At 37.5% G+C, this 12,518-nt stretch overlaps 1 protein-coding gene across 1 annotated transcript; it reads right to left on the reverse strand.

The window, feature by feature from the left end:
* Positions 1-4,023: 4,023 nt before the first annotated feature.
* On the reverse strand, positions 4,024-7,049 carry LOC140228362 (fatty acid-binding protein, intestinal-like). Its single transcript, XM_072308589.1, has 3 exons — positions 6,933-7,049; positions 5,654-5,856; positions 4,024-4,657 (listed from the first exon to the last, which is right to left on the reverse strand). The coding sequence occupies exons 2-3, from the start codon at positions 5,828-5,830 to the stop codon at positions 4,445-4,447; spliced, it is 390 nt and encodes a 129-aa protein (XP_072164690.1). The 5' UTR covers positions 5,831-5,856; positions 6,933-7,049; the 3' UTR covers positions 4,024-4,444.
* Positions 7,050-12,518: the final 5,469 nt, after the last annotated feature.

Raw genomic sequence — 12,518 nt, forward strand, 5'->3', positions numbered from 1 at the left:
CGTACCCCCAGTTCAAATTGACTGGAACTTTGGGCGAGAAACGACCAGACCTGCCGTAGCCTCACTTACCAAATTACCGATCAGTTAAAACACAGCATCAATAAAGGAAATTGGACTTGAATGTTCCAAGAAATAAACAAAAAGATTTTCAGATAGGATCCATTGAGTGTCATGTAATCGGTTGAACTTTTGTCACTTCAAATTATCATTGCATTGATTAGAAAACTCCTGGTAATGATCCAAGTAGCAATAACCAGTAGTGATTCTATCTGACAGCATGGAAGATTTGATTTAATCTGTGTTAAGGTATGTAAGGTGGTCCGTTTTTTTATTCACCTACTAGTATTCTGAAATCAGTGGAAGAATAATGTTCATGGAGACTTGCGAGATTATGACATCTTTCTCTTGATCTGCGGGCTTTGCTTTTTGGAACAAAAAGAAAGAAAAGCACAACGAGTATTCTTAGAGTATAATACTCATGAAATAGTGGTTCCCAAGTAATTTACATTTTAGATCTTCGCTATATCATGATATTGTGAAAGGTTCAGCTTCTTCAGCAGTTAAAGCTGTTGTTGATGTTAATCATGAAAATGAAAATGTCGACATATACCGACGATGAGTGTAATTACATGTGATGAGAATGATACTGCTCCTGATGATTATAGATTGGATTTACAAAAGATATAGGATATTGATTGCCGTGGTGGTTAATTCGAATGATGAAATTGTGTATGCCGACCTAATACACAATGTACGATCCATTATACATTTCTTTGAAACTCCCTGCTTTCCCAGGGCTGTTACTACATGGAAATTTGATGGTGGTAATTCATATATTTCAGATATTCGATTTGTGTATGTGTGTGTGTGTGTGTGCGTGTGTATGTTTGTGTGTGTGCGTGTGTGTGTGTGTGTATGTGTGTGTGTGTGTGTGTGTGTGTGTGGGTGTGCGTCCATAGGAATATGTTGGTTTCTCGGCGTCAAAGCCAGTTCTTCACACTATCCATGATGAACACTTTCCTCCAACTGTCAACATTTTGAAGCTTCGAGATTAGGACTTGATATATTTCAAATAAGATGCAGATTCGAGATTGTCACCACATCAATTGCATACGACCTAGTTACCAATGACTTTAATGAATGTTATTTCCTTTTCTTCACCTCGCTTTAGATGACATACAGCCAATTTGTTGAAGTAACCATTACCGTGACTTTAGGAATGTAGGTCTTTGACGCGACGAGAATCCTTCGATATGATTGTAACTTTGAATGATTCAGAAACATCACTGGTAAATGGTATGTAACAACATAATTATTCCCAAATAAAATGACCTCATTGTGACGAATAAACCCTTGTGTTTACTCTTATGATAATATATTTCTATTTACTGACCGAATAGTATGTTCTTCGCTTATTTCGGATAATTTTTGGGAAGGTGTTTAAGGCCTTCCAGTAATGTTAGTTAGTATGTTGTCTCCTCCAGTGTGTTACACTATGCACTGCATCAATCACTTTTGCTGATATATGCAATTATGTTAATAGTATACAGGAAAATTCACACATGTTATAGGTCTTACACGCATTTTATGCACTTATACATGGATAACTCTCGAGATTTCGTTTAGAGTTCCGGAAAGTCAGTGCGTCTCCATCGATGCTAGTCTGTAGTATGATAAAATGAGCATTTTTATCACTATACGCTTTTCTTTTCATTGTAGATATGAAGTGTCCTCGCAGAAGGAATGTGATTGTATTACAAAAGAGTGTCTCTTTGTGCATTTCCTCCTGTAACCCGTGTGTGTTCTTAAATTTCACAAATTGTGTATAATGTAGTAAACACATGCCGTCCACTCATTCGTCTATTCCTCAATACAGATGTGATATTTTTCAATGCATGATTGTCGTGTAAACTACTTTTTCTGTGGTAGAAGAGTGCTTCATTGTAGATCAAAGCTTCGTGGATTTTTCTGATACACTTCATTTCTATCATAGTACTTGATATAAGACTATCTCTTTCCTGTTGTGTTCTCTGTTGCAATGCTGAATTCATTACATGGATTAACTTGTTTGCTGCTTTCTCTTTTCAAGGATTCTCTTGAGCTGAGCTTTATCCGTGTTGACATTCTAAAGTAAGACACTCAGTGGGATAAGAAGGCACAGTTATGACAATAAGCTGCCTATAAGAAAACAGAAGTCTTGCAGTTTCATTGGCATCTAAAAACAAACAAACAAACTAACTAACTATAACTAACTAATGTTCATAGCAGTAACTTTGTGTAAACTCGGTTACTTTTGTCACGTATCCAAATAAGCCAAAATATGGTTTAATCAGTCATGATGGCCTTGGTTTCAGTGGTAATTGGTTATAACTTATTTGGCAGGCAAATAATTTTGAATATGTAGGTTTGATGTAAAGAATTATTGAAATCATTATATGACATCCAAACGTAATTTTGACTTTCAAGTCTTATCTAGCGCTGTTTATTTATTTAACACTTAAATTTAAGCCCGTCTACAATAGATTAACAAAAGATCTTATTTAATTTTTTTTTCTTTTTCTTTTTCTTTAGCCTCACCATGTCGGAGAATGGTTTTACAATGATTTGTGGGAACATCGATATATGCCGTCAAATTTGTGTCATTGAAAGCCTTTCTTCTTTTCATGTTGAGGTTGGTTTTTTTTAATCGTTATCTTTCGCACTGGGAATTTATTTGCTAAATACGTCCCAACTAATAAGATTAGGTACATGAGAAAGGAAAGTTTATTATAACGGAGGTTTCAGATGTCATCAACATGGGATTTTTCTTGAAATCATACTCTCCACCCTAGCTCCACTTTTATTCCTAGTTTTGGAATTGTCAGTCTGAACATCAAGTGAGACTTTAGAAAAGATAAACTCCAAACTATGATCGAAATCAAGAACGATCGAATTACTTGCATAAGATGTGCAAAGGAAGTGACAGTTATTTGTCAACAACTTTACAGTTTGCCCACTTGGTAGGCAACTTTGCAGAATGATGTCACTAGGATCGTGATGGTGGCTGTATTTCACTTAGATAGACAGACTATTACGTTAAGTTCCGTTGACATTGTGTACTTGTTTATGGAAACATCAATTTTACAATTTCCATCATATTATCTGTAAAGATTGTATATTCTTTTCTCAAGTCCTTCCATGCCCATGGATACAGGATACATCAGTCATTTTTACTGAAACACATTGTGTAGTAGCTCTTTGTTCCTGTGCGTCGCTGCATAATTTGTACATTTTGTTTAAAGCAGATACTGATTAAAATTTGATATGTTAAAATCTATGAGTATGAGAAGTACATGCATTGAAAAAGAATCACATTATTCATAATGTTTTATCAGAGCTATTTCTAAATATATATTATATCATCTATACTATATTATCTTTATACATAGCATATTCATTACTTTGTGGATTTAGTTGCTGGTTTGTGATTATTTGCCCGCTTGTGCGTAGCAGGCGCGGCGCATCGTAAAGCAATATAACGAAAACGAAATGGCAGTCAAGTAACATTTTGAAGTATACGTGTCCTTATTTCTAGCGTTGATTTCTTTTGCAACAACAGTGTAAACAATAGAATAGAATTGTACCAAGCGAAAGAGACGTGTACAGAGTTAACCAATTTCCTCGCATGAATTTTGGTGTGTAATTCCGTTGGTATGTTAGTTGTTTCTGTGAACAGAGGTGATTTTGTTCGCATGATCAGTGGCAGTAAATCTTTTGTTGTGATTGTTAAAGCGGATTTTATGAGGTAGAGACAAAGAAACATGTCACCCAACTTCGCCCATGAGTCAAGGCACACACACACACACACACACACACACACACATACACATTAGCACACTATTACACACTTGCACACTATTACACACTTGCACACTATTACACACTCACGTGCCGAATCAGACGTCGCCATACGTTGACCACTAACAACAACATCAATCTTGTTAAGGACTATCATACGATAAATTGGTCAAGACAAACGACTGGTTTAGATATTGACAGGCTTCTATTTCTCAATAAATCGGATTTTTACACATCTTTGAAAAATCGTAGGAGTTTTCACAAATCGATCTTCGACAGTAAATGTCATCTTCAGTGGCCCCAACATTCTTCATAAACCGTAAGAAAATGCATGTGGCATATAAATGACTGATACCGAAGAGGTACGTCATTTACGGAGTCATACGAATGGATGGTAGGGTGAATTAAATTTCAATGATCCTTCACTCATTTTATGAACAATGGAACATTGACTTCATGATTAGACAATGGAATATACAAACTTTAATATACATCATCAGCCCAAGACATAAGGAAATGAGATTCCGTTGCCATATTTCTTTCTCGGTGTTGTTTCCTAACTATTTCTATGGGTCTATCTCTACATGGTCGTGCGGGGTGCTGCTCTCTAGGCCTTGTTGAAGAACCGTTTGCCCTCCACGCCCTCAAAGTTGAAGGTAACGACCATCTGTCCACCGACGATCTCCCTAGAAGCAAAGTTGCCTTTGTCACCGGTCAACACCAGCTTGCTTCCCTGCCACGACGGTGTCACGTTGATCTCCTTGCCCCTCAGTTCCTTGATGTCCTGGTCAACGAAGCTCTGTCCGATAGTAAAGGTCACCTGAAAAGAAACATAGAATATGTAAGTCATTAATATCATTCCTCGTATATAACACCAAACACTAAATTGTACAATATAGAACTGCAAGGAACGTATAATTTCATTACTCACAAACACAACTAGTATTGACATATGACTTTTCTTCAATTTGTCTCCCTCTGTACAAATAAAATGCGTTAGATCGCAACTGCTGATCTTCATTTTTATCAAATATGTCGGAAATGGAACCAGCGGGAATCTACAGCTTTCCGGATAGCAACTCTACCACCAGCACTGACCAGGCTATCCCTAGTTGCCGGCAGTGACAAGATGAACTCGGAACAAAAACCAAGCCTCGAAATTCCAACATTGCTATATTTAGTAGTCCAAGGAGGACAAGGCGTATAAGATGAAGGCAAGAAATTATTAAGCAGAGGGTTGTACCACTCTGTACCAATGAAATTTGAAAGATCGCAACTGCTGATCTACCATTCACGCTGTGACTTTTAAATATGAGAAAGAGGTTATATCAGCTGCGTAGGATAAAGATAATCTTATATATTTGTATTTTCTAGCCGTCATTTCACGACCAGCCAGTTTTCGATAAAGAGCATTGCAAATTTTAATTTCAATTTCAATTCTATTTTCGTATTTCTCGATGAAAAAACCCCCCATAAAATAGGACAAAATATGATAATACATAATGTCTAGCTTGGATATATGCAAAATATATACAAACATAGTGTAATAGCGGTCGATGTGTCTGCATCAAAGTAAAAGAATGCTATAGTGAAATACGATGGAACCTATAAAAAGCAATCCTTGTTGAGTGTAGGTCTCAACAAAAACCTATTGTGAAGAACAAGATGAGGAGCACGGGTACAATTAAAGAACAAACTAAAAAGTAAAAAAAAAAGACTATTGATACTCGGGAGTAGAGAAGATTATCTATCATTTAACGATTTAATTAATGCACATGGAGAGCTGGAATGAAACAAAAAGTGCAAAGAATCTTACGTCTCGTGTCCGTCCACCACCCACGGTGACGATGTGGAAAGTGTCCCCATTCTGCTGGATCTCGATGGTGGAGCTCTTGTCATCAGGGATCTTGGAAGGGTCAACCTTGACCTTCTCCACCAAAGCCTGCATGTTCTCACCGTGGTCAAAGACCCATTTGCCGGAGAAGTTTGCCATTTTGGTTCTGTGGGGTTGAGCGGCGACTAGATTAAATGGGGAGAAAATAAAATGGGAATATCTGATTACATAATTGTTTCACATCAAATTTCAGACGTTAGTGATAGGAGAATGAATTCATGAAACATTTTCAGAATCCTGAATGAACCAAGTAAGTTTGTTAAGGTCATTCAATCTATTCTTCTCTTCCGAATCATTTGTACCATGTGTTCTGTTTTCTTGGGAGGAAGGATTGTACCCAACGCCTCATTAAAACTGGGTTTGATATTAACCCAAACTGGTACGCATATTCCGTTAAGACGATACTTTCAGATGTCAAATCCTGAGATACTGTTTGCATACCAAGGTAATCATTTATAGCTGAGGAAGAGTTGGGAGGGTCTGATGGGTGACGAATGAAGATTTGCAAAGGGGATTAGACAGCAAGCACGAGAATGATGGCTTGAGCCAAAAGTCAAACATCAATCCATGTGTACACAAACATGCATCGAGATGGATGTGTATCGGTGTATCGAGATGGACTATAATGGAGTAAATATTATTGAAAAGCTGTATGCAAGACGTCTTTTCCTACAGTTATGAATTAGTGAGTAACATTCGAGTTATGGTGCTTAGACAAAAAAAAATGTGATTTTTTTTTTTAAAGAAACTGCTCAACTATAAAAAAAAAAAATAAAAAATCACTATTTTTTTTTCAAAGAATGAAGCGAAAGGTAAAAACAAATTCAAAGACCAGAAAGGCAAAGACATGACTGAGAGAAACGGACTACAACAACAAAGTGACAAAGATTAGGGGACATTTCTGTGCTCGAATCGGAAAAGACAAGATTAGATTTTAAGGATCTTGAATAAAATCTATTGTTCACTTAATTGTCACTGTCAGAAGAATGAAAATTAAAGATATGTTTTAAATCATCGAAGCAGACATAAATGTTTTCAAAGAGTCACGATGAGTGGAATAGAAAACATGTTAACAGCAGCTTTTTTATTAGTCAACACATAATAGAATCGTTCATGTGATCAGTTATAAGCGTGTTAAAATTAAGTCAAGTTCTGTAGGAGAGTGTATGATGATGTAGAAGAAGTAGTGACAGTGACTCACCTGAGAGAAGCAGCAAGACGACTGAGGTGCGCAAGTCAAGATTGCCTGGACAGAGGTGACGAAGAACGGACTGAAACACGGGAATTTATAGGCCTCCAAACCAACCTCTGGACTCTGGTGTCAATAAGTAATGTGTGCAAGAAAAGGGATGAAAGGGCAGTGGGTGAAGAGGTTACTAATCCACGAACCTTTTCTTTCTCTTTTCTTTTTGTTATATCTATTATAAGCGATCTTTCAGTGCACTCATTTTAGGATAGAAAGGAGGAGTTTGTGAAGAAGGCGTGGCTTAATCAGCAGTAGGTGAGAGGTAGCACACACGATTGGTTCAGCTGGATGATAGAAAAGATTACCGTGCTATCATAGACACACATTTGTCGAGTGCTGACTGCTCGTTGGTTGTTGACACCCCTTTCTTTACATTGACAAAGATTCTCGTGAGATAGTATCCCTGAGCATTACTTTTTAGGACTTATAATGTTCTTTCAATTTTAACATATCTACCTGGCAGCAACCATGTGATAGCATGATAACCTCGGAAAGCGTGACTCATATAGCTGATTATCATTGTATCTCAGATTAGAGCTCTTATTTTTTTTTCCTTTGCTAAAACATGATATTCGATTCGAACATGATGATTCAAGGCAATGGTTTCCATTGACCTGTCGTCTTAAGCCATTTGAACCTATATGTAGATACCATCAGAAGATGTTAACGTCCGGAAAATGGTCAATCGACTTTTTGAACAGAACCTTGGTTACATCGTTACATGGAATATTCTGAGCATCTCATAAGAACTTACTTTGTTAGGAAGCAAACACTAATCTTTGAAACTTCTGCCAAAATCAAATTTCTTTAGAATTTAGTGTCCATCTTTTTTCATGCACTTGTAACACCGAGTACCTTGTTATCTACAAATAAGTCCGTGCACCCCACATTTTTATGTATAGTATACCATTTGCTCGTAACAAGCACTACATTGATTGTGTTGATAGCCAAAACTTACTGATGAACAGAAAGGAGAACTCAAACAGCTCTGGGAGAATATAGCAAAAGGCAAAGATTTGGATTTCTCTCTTTGGATGAATGAGTTCGAACCTCACTGAGGATTCTCTCACCCAACTTCAAACACTCTTTATGACGTCTCTTGAAAAACCATAAAAAATCAGCTTTACTTGTAGCACCTCATTACGAACACCTCTTTATGGTACCAGTCAGACAATAGGCAAACTGAGCTGGGTATCCGGATGATATCACTGACGTGCAGCCACTCATGCTTGATGGCAATAACACTTGCCGAGCATTTGCTCAATTGGACAATAATTGTCATATAATTGGCCACTTTTATGGTTATGATTTTCCTTTTGTTTGCCTTCACAATGTTAAGTATAACTCTTCATGAGAATCAATTTACGAGCAGCTAAATTGTGGTGAATGAGCTCATTTACGACTTGATAGCCACAGCAATATGAGGATAGGACGCCATCAAACTTTTTGTGTGTTCAGTATAAAGGGCGGACTGAGCTGTAAAGACGAGGTCAACACCGCTGATAACATCGCTGGGATTTAAATTTTGTCCGTTTTTTTTTTATCCTAAAGAAATCTCAGTCGTGTGCTCCTATCCCCATTCAAATAGAGATTGTCCATCACAGCTTTCCCTACGATAACATCATTGAATTGTTAATATTTCTTTCTTTCTTTCTGTCAAATTAGAAATAAATGATTATTTAACATTACAATACACACAAATATCAATTTTGTAAAGAACAGCGGTTACTAGTTTCTATATGCCAGAGGTAGACTTTCAACCCTCTCCTTCTACCATTCATGACCCCACATATCATTTTCTTTAGAAAAAATGTCTGGAAGGACTTGGATTTCATGGAGAATGTTTAAAAGTATATTCCAGAGTAAATTGTGTAATGATGTAATACTTCTGGAATATTCTGATTGCTTCCCCATCTCGTTGAATTTTGCCACAACACCACGAAAAGCTTTCCATAGAGGCAGCTTGAATTGATGCAATATGTCTTCTGGCTGTAAAAGGATGATAACTTCACATTGCAATAGGTTGTGACCTTACATCACTCTTCTACTATTTTGTTACTTCTATATACAGGTCTGAAATAAGTTCGTTCAGTTCACTTCCCCGATACTCATTCAATAATCATTTGCGGCAAACCAAACAGTCATGTCAAGATAGAAAAGCAGTTGATAGTATGGACACAATTCGTTATAACACCTGTATGGCTTGTGATTTTACTACTAATAACTGTTGTTGATCTAGCTTTCAGGTTCTCCTCAACTGATTTCAAAAAGTGGAAAATAAGACAAATATAGACACCCAGCGATATATTCATCTCGTCACAACGATCAGCACCAGAGTGAAACAGTCTGCAAGAATCTTCAGCTAATACTTGAAGGAGCCAGATTTAACCAGGTGAAATACTCTGCAAGAATCTTAAGCTAATTGAAGGAGCCAGATTTAACTAGGGTAAAACTAGGAGTCAGTAGTGCGCACAGAATACAACAATGTTTACTCGACTCGAGTGGTGTTTCCCAAACTAATCTATCGACTTCAGACATTTTTATCACATGTGATAACGCGTTTCAAAGATAGCATGCTGTGTATCATTTACAATACGAAAGATGAAAAAAGGCAAAGCTTTGGGTTTTAATCATGGATATTGCGATATTAGTGGCTCTGTACTATTGAATAAAATCTAAAGATGAAACGATGCAATTCAATGCATTAAATACAAATACAATTTGATAAAATAATCGATAAGAATTGTTATCTTTCCTCTTAACCCTCCGTTCCTTAATGAACCATAGAGATGTACAGTAAGGTTTTTTAAACTGCCATTGTTGTAAACACATAAATGGGGCAGTCATTTTATTATATGCTGCTACAGTACCAACAAAATTGTGGAAATATTCTGCCTCGTTTTTTGTGCTTTTTTGTGTGATTTCTTCACAATCGTTTCACACATTAACATTACAGCCTGTAAATTTGACTCTGTCAGATGGCCGCTTCACATGTACCCACTGTTTCATAGAGTTTTATATAGTTCAAAAGTTTTCATGGAAGAGCTTATTGATCGCAACGATGCTTCCTGCAAGTTACCAGAGGAGATGTTGTTAGCACATTACATCTCTGCAATCGGTTTGTGCATATTAAAGAGATTACATTGAAAAAGACTACATAAGTATCATACATGAGGTTGCTTCCATTATTTTTGTCACTGTCACGTGAAAACAGGCAAAAACGATAACCCGTTTTATGAAACCTCTTCAATTCTTTTGGTTTGACATATATAATTTTGATCAGAGCTAACCTGGACATGGAGTTGACTGCAGCACTTTGATAGCCAGTCCACACTTTTCAGAGTATAGCATTGTCAAGTAGGCCTAACTATTTTCACATCTGAGTGAAGAGAGAGGAGGCGCAATGGTGGCAAGAAAAAATATCAAGTCCGAGGATAAAAACACCGCATGAATAATTACTCTCAAGATCTATTGTTTGGAAGTCCAGACCACCAACAAAGAACTGTGCTCTTATCCACTCTACCACAGTACTCCAACTTTGTAGAAGGTGTAACAAAAGGAGATTTTTAAACTTAATCAAATTTATGGACACCTCGGATTGAAATCGAAGAGCTCCATGTGTCAGCCAAATCATAGAGCGTCTTAAACATTTTAAAAGCTTGGAAATACTTCACTGTCAATACTTCACTTGGCTACTTGTCTCGAGTCAAGATATGTAAAGATGGGTTGCTTTGTAGAATTATCACAAAAAGCAACAATCGACCTGTACTTAGTTGTCATAAAAACATTACTTCATATAGGTTAGAATCAACTTGTAAGATTCTATTTTTGAGATAATGACATTGATCGACGTGTGTATTCCTTGTATGGTGTGATTACGAGCCTGTATTGATCAGAAGTATCATATTATGAATACAAGTTTTGTTTTGTTTTTTCCAAACGTATTTCAGTAGTCTGTGGAATACTAATAAATGGATAACAAATCAATAAAAACTTAGCATCTACTAAACCAAAAAGTTCCTATATGCCCCCTTCCCCCTATCAAAGACGAACATATAGTGAGCTTTCTGCCGAGTGAACTAAAAAGAAAATGAGCATGTCATGTACTACATTATCTCCTGACAAATCATGTCCTAAGCCGGGAATATCCACTGCTTCCCATTGTCTCAAATAGTGTGTCAAATGTGAGTGATTGAATTACTTGGAAAATGGTCAATCTGATTATAGTCCGAGTTGTGTCGACCCTTGAAGAAAATAGTAAGAAGAAAGAAGAAAAAAACCAACACACACAACTAACTAACGCGTTAGTCGAAGTAACTTCTCAGCTCTTGAGGGTAATCACAATAGATTTCCTACAGAGTTGGCAAACAATGGCGGATTGTGATTCGTTGTCTGCAGCAAACTATATTTGCGGACCAGAGATTAGTCTGTTTGATGTTCTCATTGATACGGATATGCATGTTGTAAACACAGTAACCTTTTCTCTGCAAGTTGCCAACCACCAAACCTATTTCTCTTTCGCCATTAAGTATCCATTGGGAAGAGATTCAATTCACTTTTACCCCATATATTACAGTGGAAAGTGAGAGAGAGAGAGAGAGGGAGAGAGAAGGAGAGAGAGAAAGAGAAAGGGGGTGGTGAGGGACTGAGGGGCTATAAAAGCAACAAAAAATATAAGAATTCATAGCTCGTCACATGTTGCACGTATAATTTCCTAGGACTAATGATAACTGCAGAAGGCTTTCCCAGGTAAGTGAGGGTATGATCACAGCATTACACAGGAAATCGATCGCATCTGTACACAAGACGGTCGATGCAGGACGGATGGACGTCACGAGACCGACACCCAAGAGTCATACAGCCAACGATTCATACAGCTTAAAGGCCGTGTCACCCCTATCCGGGCAAGCCTTGCATGCGTCTTGCGAAAAAACAAACAAACAAAAAAACAATTTTTACTACCCGGAGGTCCCCGCAGATCACCCGCACATTACAGTACCTAGCACGTATCTCACCCGTAGTCGCCCGGAGGCGCGTGGGGGCTGACAACTCAGCTACTAAAGGAATTCCTCTGAAGGAATGGCAGAAGTCCCACAGAATGTCATTATCTTGGCAGTATACGGGGACTGCGAAGTACCTGCGTGGGAGTTGCCTGCGAGGTGCTGCTGCTAAGGGCCTCCTTCTGGCGTTCATTTCATTTCATTTTTTTTTTTAATTTCCACATTAAAAACAACAATCATTACATTTTCAAGTCATAGTATAAACATATTCATTGTGGGGGACCAATTAAAGCCTTTCTGGCTTGTTGGGAATAGGCCCCAAAGTAAATACAAGACTTTTAAAACTTTAAATATATAGATATTAGATATATAGAATGGTACACAATCAAGCAGGCTGAAGAAGGAAAAAAGTGAAGAATAAAATACTGACAGAATATATTTCGCAGTATATAGTTCTGCGTGGACCTCTGCGGGCAATCCCCGCGACTCACCCGGAAAAGTTTTGGTCATGCTCAAAACTTGGCTCCGGGCAAATCGGACT

This window comes from Diadema setosum, chromosome 5, assembly GCF_964275005.1.
Source record: "Diadema setosum chromosome 5, eeDiaSeto1, whole genome shotgun sequence".
NCBI lineage: Eukaryota > Metazoa > Echinodermata > Echinoidea > Diadematoida > Diadematidae > Diadema > Diadema setosum.

Excerpts from the sequence above, each read along its gene's own strand:
- LOC140228362 (XM_072308589.1), bottom strand. The coding sequence starts at position 5,830 with ATGGCAAACTTCTCCGGCAAATGGGTCTTTGACCACGGTGAGAACATG. Across the intron at positions 4,658-5,653 it reads GTGGTGGACGGACACGAGAC|GTGACCTTTACTATCGGACA; the intron begins GTAAGATTCTTT and ends GTTTCTTTTCAG.